At 39.3% G+C, this 27,805-nt stretch overlaps 1 protein-coding gene across 7 annotated transcripts in view; it reads right to left on the reverse strand.

Annotated features, from left to right (window-relative positions):
• ANO4 (anoctamin 4) overlaps window positions 1–27,805 on the reverse strand; it is a 390,977-nt gene that overhangs the window by 83,751 nt on the left and 279,421 nt on the right. For all 7 annotated transcript variants that reach the window (XM_074402350.1, XM_010340214.3, XM_074402349.1 and 4 more), the window contains one exon: window positions 9,897–10,003. In XM_074402350.1, the coding sequence (XP_074258451.1) occupies window positions 9,897–10,003 (107 nt within the window). The remainder of the gene's footprint in view (window positions 1–9,896; window positions 10,004–27,805) is intronic.

The raw sequence follows: 27,805 nt of genomic DNA on the forward strand, positions 1-27,805 counted from the left end.
TTGGCATTTTCATCATGAAGTCTTTGCCCATGCCTATATCTGGAATGGTATTGCCTAGGTTTTCTTCTAGGGTCTTTATAATTTGGGGTTTTACATTTAAGCCTTTAATCAATCTTAATTTTTGTATAAGGTGTAAAAAAGCGGTCCAGTTTCAGTTTTCTGCATACTAGCCAGTTTTCCCAGCACCATTTATTGAATAGGAGATCCTTTTCGCCTTGCTTGTTTTCATCAGATTTGTCAAAGATCAGATAGTTGTAGATGTGTGGTATTATTTCTGAGGTCTCTGTTCTGTTCCATTGGTCTATGTGTCTGTTTTGGTATCATTATCATGCTGTTTTGGTTACTGTAGCCTTGTACTACAGTTTGAAGTCAGGTAGCATGATGTCTCCAACTTTGTTCTTTTTGCTTATGATTGTCTTGGCTAGATGGGGTCTTCTTTGATTCCATATGAAATTTAAAGTACTTTTTTCTAATCCTGTGAAGAATGTCTATGACTGGAATAGCACTGAGTCTATACATTACTTTGAGCAGTATGAACATTCCACCACCTCCCCCCACAAAGAAAAACTCCTACTTTTTTTTTTTTACTTTCTATTTGCATGGTAAATTTTCCTCCATCCTTTATTTTGAACCTGTGTGTATCTTTGCACGTGAGATGTGTCTCCTAAATACAGCACACCAATGAGTCTTGACTCTTTATTCCATTTTCCAGTCTGTGTCTTTTAATTGGTGCATTTAGCCCACTTAGTATTGTTATACGTGAATTTGATCCTGTCATCATGATGCTATCTGGTTATTTTACACACTAGATGATGTAGTTTCTTCATAGTTTCATTGATCGTTATATTTTCGTGTGTTTTTACAGCGGCTAGTACTGGTTTTTCCTTTCCATATTTAGTGCTTCTTTCAGGAGCTCTTGAAGGCAGGCATGGTGGTAACGAAATCCCTCAGCATTTGCTTGTCTGTAGAGGATTTTATTTCTGCTTCGCTTATGATGCTTAGTTTGGCTGGATGTGAAGTTCTGGATGAAAATTGTTTTCTTTAACAATGTTGAATACTGGCCCCCAATCTTTTCTGGCTTGTAGGGTTTCTGATGACAGTTCTGTTATTAGTCTGATGGGCTTTTTTTGTAGGTGACTGGCCTTTCTCTCTGGCTGCCCTTAATGTTTTTTCCTTAATTTCTGGCCTTGGAAAATCTGATGATTATGTGTCTTGGGGTTGATCTTCTCGTGAAGTATCTTAGTGGTGTCCTCTGTATTTCCTGTATTTGCATGTTGGCCCGTCTTGCTAGGTTAGGGAATTTCTCATAGATAATATCATGAAATGTCTTTTCCAGTTTGTTTCCATTCTTCCCATCTCCTTCAGGTACTCCAATCAATTGTAGGTTCAGTCTTTCTATGAAGTCCCATGTTTCTTGGAGGATTTGTTTGTTCCTTTTTATTCTTTTTTCTCTAATCTTGTCTGCATGCCTTATTTCAGTGAGGTGGTCTTTAGACTCTGATATCCTTTCTTTTGCTTGGTCAATTTGGCTATTGATGCTTGTGAATGCTTCACAAAGTTCTTGTGCTGTGTTTTTCAGCTCCATTGGGTCATTTATGTTTCTCTCTAAACTGGTTATTCTAGATAGTAGCTCCTCTAACCTTTTATCAAGGTTCTTAGCTTCTTTGCATTGGGTTAGAACATGCTCCTTTAGCTCTTTGGAGTTTTTTTATTACCCATCTTCTGAAGCCTACTTCTGTCAATTTGTCCATCTCATCCTCCAACCAGTTCTATGCCCTTGCCAGGGAGTGGCTGCAATCATTTGGATGAGAAGAGGATCTCTAATCTTTTGGGTTTTCAGTATTTCATTGATTTTGGGTTTTCAGCATTTCAGTGACTCTCATCTTGTGAGTTTGCCTAATTTTGATCTTTGAGGCTGCTGACTATTGGATGGGGTTTTTGTGAGGACTTCTTTTGTTATTGATGTGGTTGTTGTTGCTTTCTGTTTTTCTTTCACTGGTTTGGTCCCTCTTCTGTAGGGCTGCTGTGGTTTTCTGGGGGTTCACTTCAGGCCCTATTTATCTGGTTCAGTCCCGCACCTGGAGATGTCACTCAAGGAGGCTAGAGAACAAAGATGGGTACTGCTCCTTTTCTGGGATCTCTGACCTAGAGGAGCTCCAACCTGATGCCAGTAGGATTGCTTCTGTATAGGGTGTCTGATAACCCCTGTTGGAGGGTCTCACCCTGTTGGGTGGCAAGGGGAACAGGATCCATTTAACAAAGCACTTTGACTGTCCCTTGGTGGAGGAAATGTTCTTTTCTTGGGGGAAACCCACTCATCTGGGCTGCCCAGATTCCTCAGAACTATCAGGAGGAAAGGCTAAGTCTGCTAGTCTGCAGAGACTTCGGCCACTCCTTTCACCTAGGGGCTCAGGCCCAGGGAGATGCAGGTTCTGTCCCTGAGCCTCTGGCTGGAGTTGTCGGAGCTCCGGTAGGGAAGCCCTGCCATGCAGGAAGTGAGGAAGGATATGTTAGGGTCAGGCCTGAAGAGGTGCTCTGGTTGCAGTCTGCCACAGAGGTGTTTTGGACTGTGGGGGACCACTCTTGGGGGCTGAACCATCCAGTTTCTCTGGCTTCAGCAGGGAAAAAGCATGGCCTGGAGCTACAGGGATGGATGCCACCCTTTCCCCACACAGAGAGCTTAGCGTATTAGGCAGTTATGAGTCCCAGTGCTGGCGGCTGCCCCTCCCCTAAGGAGCTCAAATGGTGTAAACAGCAGGCAGCCGCAGCTGTGGTGCTGGCCGCCTCTACTCCCAGGAGCTCAGTAGGGTTAGACGGATTCCAGCTGAGAGGCTGTTGAGAATCTGCGTGGCTCTGGAGTTGGCACCCTAGATCCTGGTGGCATGGGTTCATGAGTGGGATCTTCCAATCCATGGGTTGCCCAGTTCCGTGGGAGAAAAGCACAGTCTCCCCCGCTGGGCAGTGCACTCACTCACTGCCTCCCTTGGCTGGGGGGTGGGCCCTCCCCTGGCCCGTGTGGCTCACAGGTGGGCCGCCGCACCACACTGCTCTTCCTTCCTCTCCGTGGACCACGTCTAGATGCCTAGTGAGTTCTGATGAAAGAACATGAAGAGCTTGGTTGCCAATGAAGGATTCAGATGATAATTATGGTTCTTTTCAATGGGAGCCTCTGATCACTGCTGTTTCTAGTCAGCCATCTTGGCCTGGGTCACCCCTCTTTTTATTCTCTTGAAAACAACATTTGAAAATGGAAGTTTTAATTTTGAAGTCCAGTTTATCCAGTTTTTTCTTTTTCTTTTTTTTATGAAAGGTGCTTTTACTGTCATATTTAATAAATCTTTGATTAACCCAAGGTAACAAAGATTTTCTATTTTCTCCTAGAATTTTTACAGTTTTAAGTTTTATACTTTGAACTATAATCCATCTGAGTTAACTTTTGTATCTGAGTCTTCCCAAATTCATTTTTTGCACATGGGTTTAAGTTGTTCCAGCATCATATGTTGGAAAGCCAGATCTTTACCTGCTGAATTGACTTGGAAACTTTGTCCCAAGTCAATTGTCCATATATGCCCATTTCTGGATTCTCTATTCTGTTCCACCAATCTATTTGTCATTATACCAATATCACACTGTCTTGATTATTGTAGGTTTATAATAATTCTTGAAATCTGGTTTTGTTAGCCCACTATTTTTGTTCTTTTTCAGAGTTGTTTTGGCTATTCTAAGTCCTTTCACTTCCTTATGAATTTTTGAATTCATTGTCAATTTTCACCTATGCACACCAAAAAAACCCCTCTGGGAATTTGACTGGATTACACTGAATCAATATATCAACTTGGGGAGGACTGACATCTTAACAGTATTGAGTATTCTGACCCATAAAGATGATATAGCTCTCCATTTATTAGGTCTTCTTAAATTTATCTCAGTAATGTTTTGTAGTTTTCAGTGTACAATTCTTAAACAGCTTTTGTTTGATTTATCCTTAGATATTTAATATTTCATATTTGGGGGCTAATTATAAGTAATATGATTTTTAAAATCTCAACTTCTCACTGTTTGTTGATTTATAGAAATACAATTTTTTTAATCAATCTCATTTTTTGCAACCAAGCTACATTCACTTATTAGTTCCTTTTTAGGATTCCTTTGTGAGTTTTTTTATAGATGATCATGTCAACTGACAATAAAGACAGTTTTAATTCTTTTCTAACTTTGATACCTCTTACTGTCTTATTTTATTGCACCGGATAGTAAAATGAATACAAGTGGTAAGTGCAGACATACTTGTCCCATTCATTATCTTTGGAGGAAAACATTTGGTCTTTTACCATTAAGCATCATTTTAACTATAAGCATTTCACAGATGCATTTTATGAGGTTGAGGAAGATAATTTCTATTGACAGTTTGCTGAATTTTTATCTGGAATGGATGTTGAACTTTGTGAAATGTTTTCCTCATGTTTATAAATACGATCATACAGTTTTTCATTTTTAGTTTGCTACTATGGTGAATTATATTGATTGATTTTCCTATACTAAGCCAACCTTGTAGTCCAGGATAAATCCTATTTGTTATACATTGCTAAACTTTATTTTGTAAATATTCCTTATGTTTGCAGGAGGAAAGACTTTTCTGAGTATTCTCCTCATTCCTCTGTGAATTTTGAGGTGTTCCAGTCTCGCAGGAAATTCTTGCGGATGGTTCTTTTTCTGGCCTTGGGTATTCTCCTGACATGTATGCACTGATCAGCACTTGCTGCATACTTGAGAGGGACCCTCTGCAGATCTTCAATGTTCTAGTTCTGTTTAGTTCTCTGCTTTCTGGCACATCTTTCTGTGAACTCTAGCTGCGTTTGTTTCCCAACTCCTAGTAACAACTTTTCAACTCAGAGAGTCTTTCAGATCCTGCCAACATTCTCACTTTTCATGATGCTGTCTAGAAATGATGTCAAGTTTTGACCATGGTGGTAAGCTGGGGCTGTAGCAGGACTCATTTCATTTGTTTTCTTTTCTCAGAGATCCTTGTTTGGGGTTGCCCAATATTCAGTGTCTTGAAAATAGTTGTCTCATACATCTTGTCTGTTTTCTCTTTTGTGTTGTTTCAGGTGGGAGAGTAAGTCTTGTGCCTGTTGCTCCATCTTGGCCAGAAGTGGAAGTTGAATCTGCTGATCTTTAAATCTCCTTTCAGATCAAGAATTATGCTACTTCCTAAAATACACGTCATAGAGGATGATTGTAAGGATGTTTGTCAAGTGGCTTGAGAGCAATGCTACCTAGGCTTTAGATCCTGACCAGAATCTAGAGGGTTAGCCTAACTGGAAAATGGCACATGCACTGATTCACTTTTTACTGATGGTGGGTCAATCAACGTTTAGATACTTTTAATCATAGTAACACATTAATATGTTTTAAGATGCTTGACATCAATACTAAATATCTAAGAAAAGCATTTGAAATACAAATAGTCACAAGGCTTTATATTTTGTCTAGCACACGAGACCCTCAATAAATATCTTTGTAATGAATAATTATATAGAAAGCTTTGATTCCCTGCAGTCTCTATGGAGAATTCCACATATCTTATCAATAACTTTCAAGCATCCCAGGTATTAGAAAAATTAGGATTCACAGGGACCTAATAAGAGACTCAGATGATAACTTTTTTTTTTTTAGACAGAGTTTCACTCTGTTGCACAGTCTGGAATGCAGTGGTGCAATCTCAGCTCACTGCAACCTCTGCCTCCTGGATTCAAGCAATTCTCGGTCCTCAGCTTCCCAAATAGCTGGGATTACAGGTGTGCACCACCATGCTTAGCTAATTTTTGTATTTTCAGTAGAGATGGAGTTTTACCACATTGGCCAGGCTGATCTCATACTCCTGACCTCAAGTGATGCACCTACCTTGGCCTCCCGAAGTGCTAGGATTACAGGCGTGAGCCACCGCGCCTGGCCTTGGATGATAACTTTTATAAATTTAGTATAATTTATCAAAGTCCTGCAAAGTGAGAAAGTAGCCAATATTTAAAGTCCATATCACTTTACTAATTTCTCCTCTAAGCACCAAATTAAAAAATACTAATCAATTTCAAGATTTATTGTATGCACCCATATTGTTAAATAAATCTTTATTGAGCTATTACATTGCTCTATTTTGAAAGTGGATTTCCCCAGGTTTGATTTTTACAGTTGTAATAAATTCAGAGTGAAGCTGAAAAACTTACCTAGTGGCAGTTTACATTCCACTAAAATATCCTTATGAATCATGTCTACAAATCAGTATTTTTATGTTATTTCTAATTGATGTTGGCTCATGTAAGATGCCACTTTCAGAAAGAGTTTCAGGCAGAAAATAATACTGGATAAACATTAGTTCTGTCAAGAAATTCAAATTTCTTCTAACGTGTTGTTTATTTACGAAACCAAAGATGGCAATGAAATATTGAATCTACAGACCATTTGTACTTTTACTCCATATTTTTCAGCATAATGCTTGGTTGTGGGCTCATAATGTACTCTCTGATTGTTTATTTCTAATTAGATATAATTCTAGTTCATCATTACCAATTTTCTTTTTTTCTTTCTTTTCTTTTTCTTCGTTATGACAGAGTCCCACTCTGTTGCCCAAGCTAGATTGCAGTGGCACAATCCCAGCTCACTGCAAGCTCAACCTCCCAGGATCAAGTAATCCTCCTATTTCAGCCTCCTGATAGCTGGGAGGTACTCACCACCACCCCGGCTAATTTTTATATTTTTTGTAGAGATGGGGTTTCGCCACTGTGCCCAGGCTGGTTTCAAATCCTTTGGCTCAAGCAGTCTGCCCACCCCAGCCTCCCAAAGTTCTGGGTTTCCAGGCATGAGCCACTGTGCCTGACCTATTGCCAATTTTTAAAACATGGAGGTCTTTGAATAGACACCTCCTTATTTCATCAAGTGAAAGAAAATTTTTTAAAGATCCTTTCTGAGTAGCAACAATACTACACTTCCTGTGCTTCTTCAGAACATTAAAAAAAATCACTGACTCTGTCCTTCTTTTGCTTACAAAAGCAGCCCACATTTTTAGACACAAAATTAGGCATAATAATTTAAAAGCTCTTCAGTTCAGCATGCCTTTATTGAACTCCTACTAGATGCCAGGCACTGTGCTAGGCAGTGATGATAAAAAGAATAACAAGGCAGCTTATTTACAGTTAAGGATTTTATTATCTAGATGAGCAGCATTCAGCCGCAGATTCTCAATACACTAGTGTCTTATAAAGAGTCATGAGGTGTACACAGATGATAATACTATTATTAGTGAAGACAGTATTTGGAGTACTTGCATTTTGTGAAATGATTCAGAATAGCTACTGCAATAATAACTTCACTTTCACTCACCTGCTTTCTATTATGTTTATGGTACAACGTTAACTGAAAAAAGTACAATAAAAAGGATGTATAGCACATCCTGTTTGTTTTTAAAAACTTATGAATGAATAAGAAATTAACATAAAAACCTAACTAAGATAATATTTAAATTATTCAGTACATAAATGTTGTGAGTGGTTCTCCTTCTGTGGTAGATTTTCATAATGTCGTTGAATGTAATTCACGACAACAAAAGAAGAGTTGTATGTGACTAACTGTCAGATAGACTCCAAAAATTGTTGCCATAGGAAGTCAGAAGAGGGAAGAATTCATTCAAGCTGGAATGGTCACAGAGGACTTTATTGAAGGAATGTCTCTCAAGGATGGTTGACTAATGCAGAGAAATGGGAATGTGTTTAACTATAATCCATCAAAGTTAAGAAAGACCTAAATCAGGTTTGACTTCACCATACCCCCATACATTGACTCTCACTAAACATAATATTCCAGTTGTAATCAGATCTGGACTAGGAAGCTATCTATTTCTCCATGTTTATTTTAATGTATGCAGCTTGGGATCAAAGTAGATTTTTTTTTTTGGCAGTTTAATTATGCTAGTGACTCACACTGAGCTTACATTCAGCTCAACTCTCAAATCTGTCCCTCTTATGATGTTGAGCAACACTTCTCCCACACTGTACCAAGGTAGTTGTTTTGCTGAATTTGACTGTAAGACTTTACATTGAAAAATTGTTGTTTTAATTTTTTACAGTGGCATTAATGTAAAATTTTATGCATTCCTTTTCTATTCAAACAAATGTAAATGAATAATGAAAATTTGAAAAAAAAAACTCAAATCTTACTAATAACCAAATGTATGTTTAAACAATGACATTTTCACGAATTAGTAAACAGTTTTTAAAAGACTGAAAGAAAAAGAAAATACACATTAGAAATGGTCAATGCAAAATTATTAAATGTCATCTTGCTAGATTTGGCTGAGTGCCAGCTGCTGAGTCTTGTCATTTAATGCAACCCTCTAGTTTCGCCCCACCTGAAAGCTTGATGAGCAGGTCATCAGGGCTATGTGCCAGATACTAACTTATTTCCCCTCAGTTCCAAATGCACCTGCATTGCCTGCTTTGTAATAATGGAGGTGGACCTTGTAAATATTTCTCCTTTGTCAGCTGATTCAATGTTAAGCTTTGCCAGCAGAAGGCACTGGGAGAAATACTGGAGGAGGAAGGGGTTTCTCTACCTGATACCAGTATGCTATTTCAGCAGGTTTCTACAGCACATACTTCTATAGTACCCAGCTCCTGCAGTGTGTGGTGGCTGGAAACATGGTACTCCCCAAAGGCAGATTCCCAGTATCCCCTTGGGTTGGTTCTCAGAGCAGGGCTGCTGATGTAGCACTTTCTAAAGAATGATTTCCTTGGAAGCTACCTGGCCAGGTAGCTTCCCCCAGTACTCCAGAGGGCAGATTTCCATAGTTCCCAGCAAACTACACTGCTGTGGCTGTACCTCTTCCAGCAAGATCCACAGCTTAGCATTGCAGGGAGAAGTCTTCTCAGGGGTGGTAGCTGCTCCTAACATCTGCTATTTCTCTATTCTTTAGAGTTATTCTTACCCTTGACTAGCCAATCCTCCATTACCCCAATCCTATATCTGTGAGCCTACTAACCAATCTCATATCCATTAATTATATCCCATAGTTCATTATTTATATAAAACTTTCCCTGTTCAATTACTTATGCTTTTGTTTCATGATTGGACTCTGACTGATATAGGTCATTATTAAAACTATTGATTAAAAAAACTTGCTAAAAAAAGAGATAGAAAAAAGCCACCCAAACCTTCCTGATGCATAATAATCTGTTTAATAAGGCAGGAAATGTATAATATGGAGATATTCTCATAAAATGCCTAAAATATAAATAGTGGAGGCTGTTTGATGGAGGAGATGACTGGAGAATTTGCTTATGTGAGACAGCTCTTCTCCATGCTTACAGCTTCCTCTGCATGGAACACCCTACCCCTCGATCTTCCTATACTGGTTCCCCAGCATTCAAGTCTCAATTCAAATTTCGGCTTCTCAGTGAAGCTTGCCCTCATCATCAAATCTCAGCTTGAACTCACTCCCACCTTTTACCAGCCTATCTCCGTATCATCATCTAGTTAAATTTCTTTATGTTAGCTATTGTATTTTCCTATTTGTTGATTGTCTGCTTTTAATTTTTTGAACACAAGCTCCAGAACAGAACTATGAATATATCCCCAACATCTAGTTCAGTGCCTGGCACACAACATTTTCTAAAATGAAAGAATTTCTCCATGATCTTAGACAAATGAGATGACATGCTATTTAAAGAAGATATTTAAGGATACGATGAAGATTTTACACTTGTGAATTATTCATCAAAGGATTAGTTAGAGGTTTTATAAGTGACAAGCATTGCTAGAATTGATACAAACTTAATAAAACCAAGAGAAGAAGTCTATAATTCCCAAATGCCAAATGTAGTTTGTTATACTAATATACTACTTACCAATCTTGTTTTTTCCTTCTTCATATTTTATTCTTTGTAAAATGTGATGCACAATTCTACTTCTTGTGGCATTGTTGAAGAATGTTTCTTTGTTGTGTATGATGAAGCTGCACACATATATTAAAAACACAAGTTCAGAATTAATTGGAGGCGAGGGACCTAATTTTTGTTATAATTTGGTGTTGCTCAGATGCTGTCTTTGATCAGTCAAGACAGGGTGTGTCTGGAGCAGTATGAGGGAGCCAAAGATCACATCAGGATAGTAGGCTCACAGGTATGAGTAGTTTTGGTTTTCAGCATCAGCATCATTCATGTCAGGAAGGAGCCGGATCTAAACAAAATTAAGAAACCTAAAAATAAACTAATAGCAAGTCTAAGGCTTATATCTTATTTTCTCTCAGTAAGGTCATTATATAAATTCAACTAAAAATTCATTTTGTTTTTCTCTCCTCTTCTTTTCTACCTCAGCCTCTCCCATGGCATAATCAATGGGTTTTCAGAAATTTTCACATATAAAACTGGCTTGGGTGGTGGGTATAGGAGTTAGGTAATGAGCTCTGGTCTGGCTCACAGGTGAGGTGATAGGCTAGTTTCTGGAAATCACCTCTGTCCCTACCTTTTCCATGCTCTTTTGTGAGTGGGATCTTTCTTCTAAAGCACATACTTAAGATTGATTTGTCTCCCAGAAAATGGCCTAACCAGTCTCTACTTTGTTAAGGGTGCAAGTGCACACACACACACACACACATGGCTTTCCAGTAGGTGCTTATACCCTACTAACAGGTTTTCTAGGTTGCAGATAGAGCTTCCAGGGCTACATAATCCAGCACAAAATGCAAAAAAAATGGTAGAATATTAGAGATACTATATATGTAACTCCTTCATAAATTATAAAGTTTATCAACTCAGCAAACTTTCCTTGAGCACCTCCTATAAGCTGGACATCATGCAAAGGCATATAAATGTAGGCATTATCCCCAACACTCAGCCCAGAAGTCACCTCCTCCAGCAAGTCTCCCCACTCCTCCAACTGCAGTTCCATCCCCCAAAGCATTCAGTTACTCCTTCCTCTGTGCTATTTCTTATTTTGTAAGCACATTAATTTACTGATCATTCCATATTGTCATTTATATCTTTTCATTCGTTCATCGAATGTTTACTGAGGACACTCTCTCAAGGTACTAATTATACAGTGGTAAACAAAACAGATAAAATCCTTGTCCTTGAGAAGCTTACAGTCTAGCAGGGAGGCGAGAGCATCAAAGAAGCAAACTTGAGTGTATAGCAGAGAAAGGCAAGGCCAACCTCTTTCTGTATGCCTTTCTTTTCACATAAGACTATGAGCTCATTCAGGACAAAAGACTGAATCATAACTTCTGTAGCCCGAGGATCCAGTGAATGGCTGGTACACAGGTATGTGAGGGTCATGGTAATTTATGATGGGGAAATTGCTATTAAATGTTTTTCTTCAAGGAGATGGATTTTCAGGAGTTGTTCAAATAATGAGAGAAAGAGAAAAACTTGGCCTTGAGAAAGAGTGGTCTGAGCATTAGGTTTGGTTTGGAAACAGAGCTGGAAATGTGACTTTGGGATAACAGATAAAGGAGAGAAAGGCCAGGGAATATGCAGACAAAAAGCAAATCATGAAATCTGATTTACTGAAGTATTTTTCTCTCACTTTTACTTCACTTGGATTCTCTTACAGAATATTGTTCTTGGAGAAAGGTAATTTGACTTGGTGGATAAGAGATAAATGCTGTGTGGCTAAATGAGGATGCTGCAGCATTTATCTGGCATTTGCCTCTCAGGTTTTCTGAAAACATTTTATAGCATCAAAGTGAAAGAGGAGAAAACCAAGAGTCTCATTGAATGTGTTTCTTTGTATTTCATCCTCCTCTGCTTTTTCGCCTGATTTGAGACAGGCCATTACATTTTTATACCAAGTAAAGGTGTCATAAAGAAATAGACAACAAATAAAAAGCCCATATAGACTCACAATTCTAGATGATAACTGAAAGCTGATAAGCGCAACTGCACTTGACAAGAAAATTCAAGGCCAAAAGCCCATGTCCCTCCTCCACTCAATGGTTTTCTGCTTCCTTCTCTTTTTATAGTGCCACATTACATTTCCTGAGTGTATGTAACTGTTCTCTATAATAAGCACCACATACAAGCTTTAAATTTTTGTTTTTCTTTTCCTTACCTATAGGCTGTACCGGGAGCCTGGAAGTTCTATAGAGGAACAAACACACAGGGCATGTGCCAGGCACTATTCTAAACAGTCTCAAGACATGAACTCATTCAATCCCTATTACAACCAATGAGGGAAGTACTTATTAGTCACACTTTACAGGTGAAGAATCAGAGAAGTTAAATGATGCACCCAACATCACTGAGCTAAAAAGGGGCTGAGCCAGGATTTGAACTCAGGCAGACTGGCTTCAGAGGCTGCCCCTGCGGCCACTCTGCCAGGTACTTCCCAACACCTGGAGCCTGACTCTCCTGGAAGTCAGCTGAGAGTTCCTCTGTCCAGAATGCTCTTGTTTCATGTTTCCATTCATTTGTTTCCAAATCTCAGCTCAGGCCATATCTTCCCCAGAGGCTCTGGCTTGACTCCCATTCCCTCACTTTGAAATGCAGTATGGTAGTATGGTGCTTGATATGGTTTGGCTGTGTCCCCACACAAATCTCATCTTGAATCATAGTTCCCATAATCTCCATGTATCACGGGAGGGACCTTGTGGGAGATAATTGAATCATTGGGGCAGATTTTTCCTGTGTTGTTCTTGTGATAGTGAGTAAGTCTCAGGAGATCTGATGGTTTTACAAAGGATAGTTCCCCAGCACATGATCTCTCTTGCCTGCTACCATGTAAGTAACTTTGTTCCTCCTTCATCTTCCACCATGATTGTGAGGCCTCCTCAGCCATGTGAAACTGTGAGTCCATTAAACTTCCTTTCCTTTATGGATTATCCAGTCTTGGGTGTGTCTTTATTAGCAGTGTGAGAACAACTAATGTAGTACTATAAAGAGAGAAGGAAGCAAAGAACCAATGACAATGGAGGAGAAGGAGGAGGAGGAGGAAGAAGAGGAAGAGGAGGAGGAGGAGGAGGAGGAAGAGGAGGAGGAGGAGGAGGAGGAGGAGGAGGAGGAGGAGGAGGAGGAGGAGGAGGAGGAGGAGGAGGAGGAGGAGGGCGGGGGTGACTTTTAGCTCTGGGTATGCTCTACATCATCTCCGATTTATCTCAGTATTCTGAAGTCAACACACCTCAGCGTATACCCCAGCAGTGCTACCTATGATGTGCTTTTAGGGCTATCCCTCAACTTTTTTGGGTCTTTGTTTCCTTGTCTGTGAAACGGGGATGACACCCTAATCACCTTCATAGGGCTTCTGTAGAATTAAATGAGATGACAAGCAGTGCCTAGCCCACTGTCTGGCATTGAAGACATTCTCAGAGTTAGCTGTCATCACTGCTGTAGTTTCTATTACATTCTATGAAAACTGTCTGCCCACATGGCCCACTTCCCTGGATGGGGTTCTTGAGGATAGACTGGCCATGCTCATCTCTGTATTTCCAGCACAGATAAAGGGCTTAGTACAAGATAAACACTTAAAGTTGGATCAAGTTAGTTTGGATGTTTATCCCTTACAAATCTAATTTTGAAATGGAATCCCCAATCTTAGAAGTGGGGCCTGGTGGGAGGTGTTTGGTTCTTGGGGGTGGATCACTCATGAATATCTTGGTGCCACCCCCATGGAAATGAGTGAGTTCTCACTCTGGTAGTTTATGTAAGAGCTGGTTGTTTAAAAGAATGTGGCTCCCCAGTGTCCCCCTGCCCCACCTTGACCCTGCTCCCACTCTTCCCATCTGATGTACTTGCTCCCTCTTCACCTCCCATCAGGAGCAGACTAAGTCCTCACCAGAAGCAGACTCTGGTCCCATGCTTCCTGTACAGGCTTATATAACTGTGGCCAAAATAAATCTCTTTTCTTTATAAATTACCCAGTCTCAGGTATTCCTTTATAGCAATGCAAATGACCTAACACAGGGGCTATTGGACTAAATCTCATCTTCTTATACTTTGGCCTCTGCTCTTGCTCTTGCCATCTCTTCTAGCTATCAGCTGAACTACTGCCTCTACACTGCCTGTCTAAGGGTCTTCTTATGGAGTGTGGAGCACTTTCATTTTCTGGGTCACTCTTTCAAACTGGAGGATTATGAGAAGGAACAGTGATAATTCCCCCATATCATGGTTCTCACACTTAGCTACAGCTTTCTCCAAATGAAGTCTCTCTCTCTCTCTCTCATACACACACATATACTCCACCTCCTCATGCACACAGTGCAAGCTAAGCAATGCTAGCAAACATGAGACTTTAGGCTCAGTCTCTGAGCAGGGCTTTATATTGGCTTGGAAACTCATATACACTCCTATGCATTGCTGGGGGGAGAGCAAATATACAAACTCTATAAGGACCATTTGGTCAGATCTGTCAAAACTATGCATCTCTCTTCACTGCATACCATCTAAGCTAGGGATTCCTTTTTTAAGAAATATATTCCACAAATACACTTATCCATGTGCAAAGTGACAGATATATAAGAATGTTCATTATGGCATGGGTTATAATAGCAAAAGCCTGGAAAAACCTAAACAATTAATCAGTGGGGGACAGGATCAGCAAATTATGGTGTAACTCTACAGTGCAATATTCTGCACCTGTATTGTAAAGAGATTAAGGGCCCTTGGTGTAGATCTAAAAGAAATCTTCAAGACAGGACAGGTAGAAAGTCTCAAAACAGTCACACAGCTACCTGTGTCAGAGGAAAATGTGTACATATTAGGAAGTACATGCATATGAATATGTTGATATACATATTTGCTTGTGCATGCACAGAATGACTATGGGAGGATACATACCCCTCAGGAAACACTGTTTGCCTTTGGGGAGAACTTAGTGGCTGTATATGCTGGAGGAAAACTTTACACACTTAGAAAATTTTTACCATGTGTAAGTACTATTACACATTTTTTTAAAATGCAATTTTTGGCTGGGTGCAGTAGCTTACGCCTATAATCCCAGCACTTTGGGAGGCCAATGCAGGAGGTCTGCTTGAGGCCAGAAGTTCAAGATCAGGGCAATATAGCAAGACCCCATTTCTACAAAAAGTTAACAAAATTAGCTGGGTGTGGTTGTGTGAGACTATAGTCTCAGCTACTCAGGAGGCTGAGGCAGGACAATCTCTTGAGACCAGGAGTTTGAGGGTATAGTGAGCTATGAACACACCACTCCAGCCTGGGTGACAGAGTAAGATTCTGCCTCTTAAAATAAATCTGAATGGCACCCACTCTCTTCTGCATGTTCTCACTCACAGATGAGTATTGAACAATGAGAACACATGGACACAGGGAGGGGAGCATCACATATTGGGGGGTGTTGGGGAGACAGTGAGGGGTGGGGAGGTTGGGGAGAGATAACCTGGGGAGAAATGGCAGATATAGGTGACAGGGAGATGGAGGCAGCAAACCACCTTGCCATGTATGTACCTATGCAACAATCCCACATGATCTGCACATGTACCCCAGAACTGAAAGTACAATTTTAAAAAAAGTAAAAAAAAAAAGGTGAAATGTTTTTAAAAGGAAAACACATTTCTGTTCTGGGTTTGTTCTCATGCTCCCCCTGAAATTCAGCAAGGGAGGAAATAAACTGCTGAATGTGTGTAGCAACAACTCCGTGATCAAGGCTTGATATCCACATATGCCCTCATCCTACTACTTTGAAGGGCTGATGTAATTTGCCCAAAGCCACACAACCAGCAAGTGGCAAGGAGGAATTCAGAAACCATCTGTTGTGCTCTAAATCCTCTCCTACGTTCGTGAAGGGAACTGTGAGGGGCCCAGGTCTGCCTGTGTGCACGTCTGTGTGAAGGGCTTTCTGTACGCCTCCATCACGTCCTGTGAGGAAGGCCTTGCTGGCCTGCTCATGAAGTAATGAGCAGACCAGGGCCTGAACCTCCCACCAACTCCCATCTAGGCTTGAACTTTCTGCTTTTTGGGGTACTGAGCAACCTTGTTTTCACCTGGGGTGGTGGAGGGTTGAGGTCCCAATATCCCTTTTGCTAGGAGGGTAGAAATGAGAAACAAATATGCCGTGCAACTGGGTTTTAGCTAACGACCTCCTGGAGTTTATTTGCTCTATACCGATTGATAGGTTCTTCCTGTGGCCAACTGTCCATAGTAGTATTGTAAAATGCTGTGATATGCTGGGTCATTTAACAAGTAAATATTATGTTTGTTCTGTGCAAAGCAATATGTATTGAGGGTATGTATATATGGACATGGGTGTTATAAATTTATATATTCTGAGAGAGAAATGCAAAGGTGAAAAGAACCTAGTTTCCCTCCACAGAGGAACCTACATTCTCATTAATAAAATGAGAAACACACAAATATTCAAGGGTGTGGGCTGGGCGCGATCGAGACCATCCTGGTCAACAGGGTGAAACCCCATCTCTACTAAAAATACAAAAAGTTAGCTGGGCATGGTGGCGCGTGCCTGTAATCCCAGCTACTCAGGAGGCTGAGACAGGAGAATTGCCTGAACCCAGGAGGCAGAGGTTGCGGTGAGCTAAGATCGCGCCATTGCACTCCAGCCTGGGTAACAAGAGCAAAACTCCGTCTCAAAAAAAAAAAAAAAAAAATTCAAGGGTGTGAACTGGGGAAAAGTGCTTATTAATGCTGGATCTAAAATCAGCTTATTATAAAATATGCTAATTTTAAAGTAGATAACTTGTTTATTCCCTAAACTTTCCTCTTAGCCTCTTAGATCACAGTTTTTGGGATAAGATTCCACTTTTTTCACAAATTAATATAACTAAAGGAAAAATTAGATTAATCTAGACTCCAGCACTGTTTAACAGAAATTCCTAAGGTCATAAAAATGTTCTTCATCTGTGCAATCCAATATGGCACTTATGTAGCAATTGAGCACTTGAACTGTGACCAGTAAAACTAAGAAAGTGAATTTTAACTTAATATAATTTTAATTGATAAAAAATTAAATAGCTACATGTGTCTGGTGGATACTATATGAATAGCACAGATAAGCAACTGCTGAAGTCATGGGTGACATTTTGAGGATGTGGGTCATGCACTGCCTCCAGGATGGGACCTTTACCCTGCATCTTCCCTTGATGACAGTAACTAAAGCAAGAGAGTTAGAGGAGGGGTAAGCAGTGTCCTATAGGACTATGTGTAGGCTGCCGGAAGACCTGATTCAAGCCCTGCTCTTCCTTCCACTTTAGCTTTGTGGCATGGGGGAATTATCTACTTGTAAGGAAATGAGGGTAACTATGTCTTAGTTGCCCAAGGATAGAGTTAGTCACAAAGTGAGACTATAAAGCAGGGGTCCCCAAACTATGGCCTGCTGGCTGCATGTGGCCCCCTGAGGTCATTTATCTGGTCCCCACCGCACTTCAGGAAGGGGCACCTCTTTCATTGGTAGCCAGTGAGAGGAGCACAGGATGCGGACCTGTAGTCTGCATGTGGTGGTGCCAGCGTCGCTCACGTACAGTACTACTTCTGGTGACGTGGGATGCACAGTCAGGGCTCCAGAAGCACGTCATATGGTGCACATCTGGGCTGCGGCTGCAGCGCCCCACATCACCGGAAGCAGTGGGAAATAACAGCAGAAGTAGGAAGAAAGGCAAAACACTATAACCATTACTACACAGTACAATGGCCCCCATACTCCCCCAAATGTACAACAACATAATGGCCCCTGTAACCTCCCTTTGCCCAAAAGTCTCCCCCCACATTACTACACACCGTGTTCCCCTATTATAAGACCCTGTCTTATATTAATTTTACCCCCAAAAGACGGGGGCTGTCTTATTTTTAGGAGGTGTCTTATAATAGGGGAAACATGCAGCAGTGGGCTTCCCACAGAAGAGGCCCACCGCTGCTGCAGATGTCCAGGATGCTGTATACACAGTGTCACAGGCTGATCACCGCCATCCCTGTAGACAGCACTGGAGGCGGTGCTGGGCCTGTGACACTGTATACCGCTGTCTGGGATAGTGGAGGCAGCAGCGCTGGCTGTGAAGGGTGTCACACCTTGCATAGTCCGGCCTTCCAACGGTCTGAGGGACAGTGAACTGGCCCCCTGTGTAAAAAGTTTGGGGACCCCTGCTATAAAGTATTAAGGCAGGTCATCGAGCCTTGCTGATAAATGACTGAACTCCCACATTCAACTGCCTGTTTGACATCTCTCTTGATGTCTAAGAGAAAGCTCAAACCAAACATTTCCAAAACAGAACTTTTGATCTGCACCCTTATAAAAGAAAAACCTATTCTTCCCCCATGCTTTTCCATCTTAGAAAGGGGCACTTCTGGGTCGAACGGTAGTTATATTTTAAATGCTTGGAGAAATCACCAAACCGTTTTACACAATGGCTGAATTAATTTACATTCCCACCAGCAGCGTATAAGAGTTTCTTTTTTTCTAGATGTACCCTTGAACCTAAAATAAAAGTGAAAAAAAAAAAAAAGGAACTGAAGTGCACCCAATTTCACAAGCCACAAACTTGAGATGCATCCTTGACCCTCTCTCTCATGCCCAGCATCTAGTCCATCAAGGTCTCTGGGTTCCCCTTCCCAAATATTCTCCTGAATCTGACCCTTTCTTACCTTCCTACTTCAAAGTTGTTTCTAGGACTACTACAATAGACCCCCTAACTGTACTATCTAATTTCACCCTCTCTTTTGTCCATCCTCTACACAGCAATCACAATGATTTTTTTAAATGAATAAAATCTTATTCTTTTCCACTTAAAACTCTTCAATGACTTTACCTTTCCATACAGTCCTTCATGATTCCTGCCCACACCAATGACCTTATCTCCTCTCTTCTTCCCTTTGCTCGTTGTAAACAAGCAACATTGAACTTGTTTTCTGACCTTGAACAAACAAACCCAGACTGTTATTGCCCAGGGTTTTTGATCATGCTTTTCTCAGATTTTTGCACAACTTATTTCTTCCTGACATTTTGGTCTCAACTTAAATGTCACCTCTTCATCATCCTAGCTAAGATAGTCACTCTCCTGCCCCAATAATCTCTCTTCTCCCCCCTCCCCGCCACTCATTCTCTCTCTCTCCTCTATTACCCTATTTTATTCTCTTATGTTTTACTCTCTAAATATTTTTAAAATAGAGCGGGATGGAGGGGGAATGTGTCTACATTTTTGTTGTCTGCCCCTCTCCCTTTGCAGACTGTAAGCTCTATGAGGGCAGGATTTGGTCTGTCTCATGCTCTACTCTAGGCCCCAAGTAAATAAGTAAATCATGTGATCCCCATAGAGAACCACTGGGTGTTCCAGAAATTGTCAGGTTATATTATAGATAAATTTTAACTTTTTTTCTAATTTGAAGACTCTCAAAATCAGTATCATTTTATAATGATGTTTTGTATGTGGTACTACTTTTGGGGACATAAAGGCAAGGAAGATAATTTTTCAATTATTTTTTACACATATTATGGAATTTCTGAGGAGGTCCAAACAAACAAGTATTCTCAAAGGTATGAAAATCTCCATGGTTAAAACTTCAGAAGGAAGCAGTACCTTTGTCTAGAAACTCTTAATTACCTACAGATGGGTTTGTACAATTATTTTAGAATTATAGCCACATTATTGACCTCCATCAATTTAAAAATGTAAGGCATGTGGCAAAGTAGGAAACAGACCAGATAACTTATCAAAGCGGGTTTTTTTTGCCCCTGGAGTGAAGGAGCCTGAAGCATGTGCCCAGCTGGGTTTCAGATTAATGGGAATGAGTGACTGCTACAGGCTTCCTGTTGTTCCCTATATTGAATGACAGTGTCTATTGTAATTATTCTGCCCCTGTACCATCACTATGTGTTGGAATTGTAGGGGGCAGGTAACTTGTCTTTTTTATTCACTTTGGTTCCAAAGAGTGTATGCCTGAGGAGCTGTAGCCAAGGATTTGCATCCTCAACTCACCAGGTAAATATAAGATCCAAGACTTTGAACCTGATGCAATATTGGGATGAGACCATGGAGATCCTAGGATGGGAATAAGAATATTTTCTATGTGGAAAAAATGTGAATAAGTTTCAGCCAGACAGCAGTCTGTGGTTGATTGCCAGAAAAGAAAAAAAAAAAAAAAGGTCATGATTCCTCTTATTTCTGTATATACACTCCTTTGGGATGTGAATTTCTTGCTCCTTCTAGCAAGAGGTAGACTCTGTCTCTCTACCTGTTTGATATGAGCTGGATTTGTCAATAGTTTTAATCTTCAGAATACGGTAGAAGTAATTTCCATAATTTTTGGCATAAGCTCTACAGTTTCCATTCTTGCCCATTTGGAATGCTGCCCCAAGGTTGCTAGGGTAAAGAACCCCAAATGAGCATCTTTGAAGATGAGCCAGGTGGAGACAGAAATACAGCCAAGAGCTGGCAGCATCCCCCAGCTATGTGAATGACAGAGACCATTTTGGACTGTCTGGTTCATTGAACAAAGTGACAACTGCAGCCACATGTTGACTCCAGGTGAAAGCAGTGGAAGCACTGCCCAGCTGAATCTAGCACAAATTGCTAAAAAAAAAAAAGAATGATGAGCAAATAAAAAGTTTGTTGTTTTAAGACAGTAAGTTTTGTAGTGGATTTTAACACAGCAATAGATAACCAATATACCAGTCTTTTCTGATGTTTAAAGCTGTATTATTCCATAATATAATAAGAAGGGAAGGTTAATGCCTTAAAAATAAATATTTCAGGAAACTTTCTTAATTAGACTTTTAAATAGGTATTTTTTTTTAACAAGGAGAAGCAAAGGTGATACAGTTAACTGTCACTTACATTATGTCCTCAAATTAATGAAAATCTAAGTAGGAACAAAGCAACCAATTAATTTTTTATGTGACAAGGCCTATTTTGAGAGTTTTCTGGGCCTTCAGCAACTGCAGCACAATAACTAACTTCTAATCTTGAGTAGACTTTTTATGAGTAAAAAGATGAGAAGACTGTCAGGCCAAATAGACTGAAAGTTCTGACTATTTGGTAAAGATTTTCAAGTCTCTTTTTTATATCAGGGTGACAGGATAGTGAAATATAAAGGATTGTGAATCATTTTTCTTATTCAAATGGACATTTCTCATTGTACTTCATGATATCATCCTTGTTATTTAAGTGTTAAATACAAATTAAGAAACACTTATTCTTGAGGCTTCCAAGTATAGACGGAAAATTAAACATTTGCATACTATTTTTCTGTGTCTTTCAAAATACCATGAAAATGATAGTAGTAACATGCATGGTGGGTGTGTATGTTTAAATAATGGTAGGAACTCTCAAAGAACAAAGATAGCACAAAACAACAGCATCAACGTTGGAACGTGCCTAGCAGACAGATATGTGGTAACAGACTTAGAAAACCAGAAAAAAACTGAATTCTAAATCAGCTCTGGGGAAAACCCAAGAACAATATTTATACTACAAAATCCCATAAAGTTTTAGAACTGGGGCATGAAGTGACCTACAAAAGTAGGGTGAAGGTCCAGAAAATAACTTGAAGAATCCTCCCAGAGCAAAAAGATATAGATTATCAAGAAAAGATGAAGATAAGGACATTAGAGGATCAGCCCAGGAAGTCCAATAACTGAAAAACAGAAATTCCAGAAAGACAAAAAAAAAAAAAAAAAAAAAGAATAAATCAAATAAAACATTCAAGAATTATTCAAGAAGATTTTTCTGAACTAAAAGGCAAGAGTATACAGATTGAAGGGGTTCACTGAGCATCCAACAATATAAATAAACATAGACTCATATCAAGATACATTCCTATGACATTTTAGAACACTGACGCCGAAGAGACAATTACACCGGGTTCCACAGAAGAGAAAAGTTACACACAGAGAATTAGGAATTGGAATGTTTTTGAAGTTTTCAGCAGGAATACTGAATATTAAATTTTAGAAGTTAAAGAATCAAGAACTTAAAAATTGTGAGGAAAACAGATTTTGGTTTTATACAGAATTCTATACCTAGCACAGCTATCATAATGAGTGTGATATAATGAACATATACTTCATTGCTTGGGCTGTCATAATAAAATACCATACCCTGAGTGGCTCATACACCAGAAATTTGTTTTCTCACAGTTCTGGAAGCTGAAAGTCCAAGATCAAGCTGTCAGAAGAGTTTTTTTCTAAATTTTCTCTCCTTGACTTGTAGATAGCTGTTTTCTCTATGTGTCTTCACATGATCTTCTCTGTATGTCTGTGTTTTAATTTTTTTCTTATAAAACAGCACCAGTCATAATGGATTAGGGCCCATCCCAATAATTTCATTTTAATATAATCACCTCTTTAAAGACCTATCACCAAATAAGGTCACATTCTGAGATACTGGGGGTGAGGATATTAACATGTGGATTTTAGAAGGACACAATTTGACCCATAACAGTATGCATGATTGCAAAAATAATATCATTCATGTAATCTTATTAGGAAGTCACTAGATAATCCAAAATGAGGGTTCAATTTTAAAAAGTGTAAGAAGGTCTGGTGCAGTGGCTCACATCTGTAATCCCGGCACTTTGGGAGGCTGAGGCGGGTGGATCATGAGGTCAGGAGTTTGAGACCATCCTGACCAACATGGTGAAACCCTGTCTCTACTAAAAATACAAAATTTATCCAGGCATGGTGGCACGTGCTTGTAATCACAGCTATTCAGGAGGCTGAGGCAGGGGAATTGCTTGAACCTGGGAGGTGGAGGTTGCAGTGAGCCAAGATCATGCCACTGCACTCCAGCCTGGGTGACAGAGCAAGACACTATCTCAAAAACAACAAAAAAAAGTGATATACAAAAAGAAATGATATACAGGAAACAGAAGATGCCACAAAAGTGAAAGAAAAACAGAATCCTAGGAAGGATATTGGTAAAGGAAGGTACCAGGATGATTATATGTACCAGGAGTGGAAGGTAAGAGTTCAGATTGGAACTTGTCAGAAGGCTTTTCTCAGGAAGATGAAATTGATTATATATCTGATGCATCAGAACATCTTGAAATTTAGACAACTTAGATAAACTCTGCCAAACAACTGGCAGAATGTAAGATGGAATTAGTAATAAGTAAATAAAAACATTGAAAATTAAAAATCAAGAGAATGAGTTACTCTAGTTCAGGCAAAAATAACACAAAAAAGGAAAATGATTCATATTGTACTATATGACTTATCTCTGGGTAGCATTTGTATAGTCATTATGTAAACAGTGATATACATTATAATAATGAAATTAAATTGTGATATAACTACATTGAAAAGATAAGGAATAGGTATGTACTGAGGTAAGAATGTAGAGAATGAATAAACAACAAATTCATAGGGGGAAGTCAATGGATTCTGTTATAACTGAAAAACACCAAAGCACTAATAAAATAATTTATTTAGATATGAGGTGTTAATTGCAAAAAAAAAAAAAAACAGGTAAAAGGGTTAAAAGGGGCTGCTTTTTGGAAGAGGCAAATATAAAGGGTTGGGGGCCATGGGATTGCTGTTTTTCAAAAAAAACCCTGTAGGACTATTTAAAATGCATACATGACTAATAATATATTTGACAAAGATACTATAAGGTGGTAGGAAAAAAAGGAAGGAAGGAACCCTTTGGAATAATGTATTTGACAAAGCTAACTAAAGGTTTTAAAAATTGAATTATTTTCAAAAATCAAACATCCATGTTGAAATAAAGTTAGAAAAAAAAAAGAAATAAAGTTAGAATCTTCATAGTGATCCTTATTGCTTTTAGGGCTCAGTGCCCTAAAATGCACTAGATTAGACTGACAAATGCTGATATTCCAGCTTGAAGGTGGACTTTTATTGAAAGAAGTTGCTTCATAGATAGAATTTACTTTTTGTGAGCCAAAGATATTGAAAACATGTTGGCAGCTTGCAATATATTTTTTTAGAAACTCGAGCTGGGTGTGGTGGCACATACTTATTATAGTCCCAGCTACCTGGGAGACTGAAGTGGGAGGACTCCTTGAGCCCAGCAGTTCAAGGATGCAGTAAATTATGATCATGCAGCTGTGCTCCAGGCTGAGTGACAGAACAACCCCTTATCTCTAAATGAAACAAAAACAAAATTCTGAGTCCTTGGTCACTTTTTTCCCTCTGAAATAACACAGCTAGCTTATCTCTTACTGGTTAGAATGACAAGATCTTGAAGGAATACAATAATATATATTTTGTTGGTTAAAGAAAAAACAAACCTGGGTTAGATTCTTGGTTCTGCCAAGCACTATTTGAATTTCGAAAAGTAACATCTCTAAGCCTTAGAGGATTCTTACCTTTTAAATGATGGCAACCATAATACCCACTCCAGAGTATGTCTGAGGATTAAGAGATACAACATGCAGTGTGGTTATGTACACATCATGCTCATAAATAGTAGTTTTATGATTTTTATTATTACCTATTTGTCACCTTTTTTCATTTTTCTTTGTATGTTTTGAGATGGAGTCTTACTCTGTTGCTCAGGCTGGAGTACAGTGGTGCAATCTTGGCTCACTGCAACCTTGGCCTCTCAGGTTTAAGCAATTCTGCTTCAGTCTCCCAAGTAGCTGGGCCTATGGTGCATGCCATCACACCCAGCTAATTTTTTTTATTTTTAGTAGAGACAGGGTTTTGTCATGTTGGCTAGGCTGGTCTCGACTTCTTGACCTCGGCTGTTTCATCTACCATGGCCTCTCAAAGTGCTGGGATTAGAGTCATGAGCCATGTTGCCCAGTTTGTTACTTTTTATAAGATTACTGACTCTCACAGTTTAAACAGGCCCCCAGCACATAAGTTCTTGCTATTTTGAAATACGATCTTGTGAGCATCTTTTTCTTTTAATAAAATATGTTTAAACATACAAAAATGCACTGGTGAATAATATCAAACACCTATATACCCATTAACAAACTTAAGAAACAAAAGTTTGCAGATAGAATTGAAGTTTCCCTGTGTCCTTTTTAATTGCATTCCCCTCCCTTAGAAGTAACTGCTAACAGGAATGTTTTATAATCCACAACATGCAGGTATTCCTAAAAATACAGCATTGTATATTTTTAAACTTCATAGAAATGGTATCATGCTATAATTATCCTTCTGTAAGTTGCTTTGCTTGCTCAGCATTGAGGTTCATTCATGTTCATACAAGGAGTGCTAGTCCATCATGTTTCCTGCTGCTCAAAAGTCTACTGTATGGGACACTACAATTGACTGGCTCATTGATTTGCTAGGGGATACTTAGTGTGTTTATAAAGGTTTTCTTATTATAAACAATTCTCTAGTGAATATTTTGTACAATGAACATGTGCAAGTATTTTGATGAAGTATATACTTTAGGAAGGGCATCACCGGGTCAAAGGGTACATGTACAATAAGACAGGTCTTAGGAAAGAAGCAATAGTCAAATTTTGGGGTCTTATTCACCCACGTGTCATAACTTCCTAATGCAACAAAATGGTGAGGTATTTTGCAACTAATTTGACACTAATGATCATTAGAATGCCAACATTTGGGAATGATTTAAAAAAATAGATTAGAATGGACTTAAGGTATCTTTATAATAGGATCTTTTTACTCCCAGGTATTCTAACGTACTTTCTGCAGGAACAGGAAAACATGAGGGAGTATGTGTTATAAGTAAGCATTACCATGTTATTACAGTAGAAAAGGCTGCTGAATCATTGGTTACATCAATAAATATTTTAAAGAGTCAGTTGTCTATCAAAAGGATATAAATTAATTGAGCCAGAGGTTGAAGACCTATTGGTAAGACCTAGTAGGCCAAACAGTAGCTTTGACAGTGGCTAGGTATACACAAGTAAAAGAACTGGAGAGGTGGGCAGAAATCTGGATAATTCTGGAAGAAGAGGAGGAGATTAAAAAAAAAAAAGGAAATGATAGGGAAAAAGAGAGGAGAAAGGATGCTATAGAAAAGAGGAGAAAAAAGTAATATACTAGAATTGAGAAAACTTCCTACCAATCTTAAACTATCTATCTTTAAGACTAGACCATGAAAATCATTATTTACAGAATTCTTCTATACTAAAATTATCTGTTTGTATATAAGGTTCCACCAACATTATCAATAAAAATAAAATAACTTTATCAAACATATAGTATAAGCACTGATATACTGTGTTGTTAATTTTCACAATATTATATGGATTTTTTTTTATTTTCAACTTACAGATGAAGAAATTGAAGCTCAGAATCATACTCCTTACAAGTTACAGAGCTGGGATTTGGCACCCAGGCCCTGTGTTTCCAACCAGAGCTTGAGTGAGCTCAACCATTAATCCTTAAGGTCAGAAAATGATGCATTCATCTCTGGCCAGCTCTACACAGTGCTTGTCACAGAACTGGTATTTGATGCAGACTGAACTGAAATAGACACTCAACATGAAAACAATGCAATATTCAAATTTATTAGATATCAGTTTTATTTGTCACTCAAAAGTGAGCTAGAATAAAGGAAAAATCATTTTATAAAGATCTATAAAACAAGTTTGGAAATGTTTCCTACTTAATCCTCAGACCAGAAAAATCCAATTTAGAATAAGCTAAGCTCTCAGCTTTTCACTAATTAGGGTACAATTGTAATTCAGTCAATAGTAAGGTTTTGCTTGAATTACCTGGGCAATTGTCACTGCATAGGTTTATTATTCAGTGACTCACCCATGGCTACCATCTTAGTCTGATCCTAGACATGAGTCTCATTTTTTATATGAGCTGAGTTGTTCTGAGCGTTGATGACCAAATGGACAGATCCATCTCCATCCCTGCTGTTCATTTATAATGCTGTGAGCAGCAAAGTCCTAGAAACTCTGCCAAGCATCTGTAAAATTTGGAAGTTGGTAAAATTTATCTTCCATGATCCCCCGTTTTCACTGCTCCTTTTTGGCTCTCTATCATCTTTGTGGCATCCTCTATCTGCCCCACTACAGCCAAAATACCTCATGTATATCTTCCTCTTATTTTCAAAAAACTATTCATAATGGGGTATCAATAAAGAATGACATTAAAATTTTCATCTTTCCAAGGGACATTTTTATTTTGAGGATTACTTTAGCCTACGGATTAAAGTTCAATTTGTATAATTCCAGATATTAAGGAGTGTCTGTCTATTAAGTTATCTCTGATTTCCCCTCCTTTATTCTTTTCTATAATGCAATGCCAGAGCAGAGACCTTGCAAACTACATTTTTGCATTGCTGTCTGTCTCTGTGACATGCTCTGTCAGTACAGGGCATGAGAGGGAGACTGGATGGGAGAACAGGTTAAAGGGCCTTGGTCCTTCTTGTTTGCCTGCCTGTTCCTGTCAGCAATGACCCTCCAGCCTCACAATGGCAGCTGGTTCGTTTCCAGCTTAAAAACAACACTCCCCTAAACTAGGCTCACTCCTTTGCCCCACACCCTTGAGGGCCCAGCACCACAAGGGTAGAATCTCCTCCTCAGGAGTCCGAGGCTCAGCTCCACAGGGCCTCCCTGAGTGTCTTGGTTCCAATAACCCCAGCCTCTTCATTTTGCTCCCGCAACTCTAGAGGCAGTAGCTGCTTCACTTCCTGCAGTTACCTGCATGACTTCGGGGTTTCCTTTGCAACACTGTCGTTCTTCACTTCCCCATAGTAACCTTTTTGTTAAAATAACTGCCAGGTTTCAGTTTTCCTGCATGGAACTGAGTGGTACTGGGATCTAGAAAAGGAAACATTCTTTGGAGAGGAGAACTCCTTCTCTGAGAAACTACACACCACAGAAGCAGCCATCTACCTATCCTGCTTGGTAATCTGATAGGAATATCACCCAGGTATAAAGATGGGATTTTGATTTGGAAT

The sequence above is a fragment of the Saimiri boliviensis genome, chromosome 7, assembly GCF_048565385.1.
Source record: "Saimiri boliviensis isolate mSaiBol1 chromosome 7, mSaiBol1.pri, whole genome shotgun sequence".
Classification (NCBI taxonomy): domain Eukaryota; kingdom Metazoa; phylum Chordata; class Mammalia; order Primates; family Cebidae; genus Saimiri; species Saimiri boliviensis.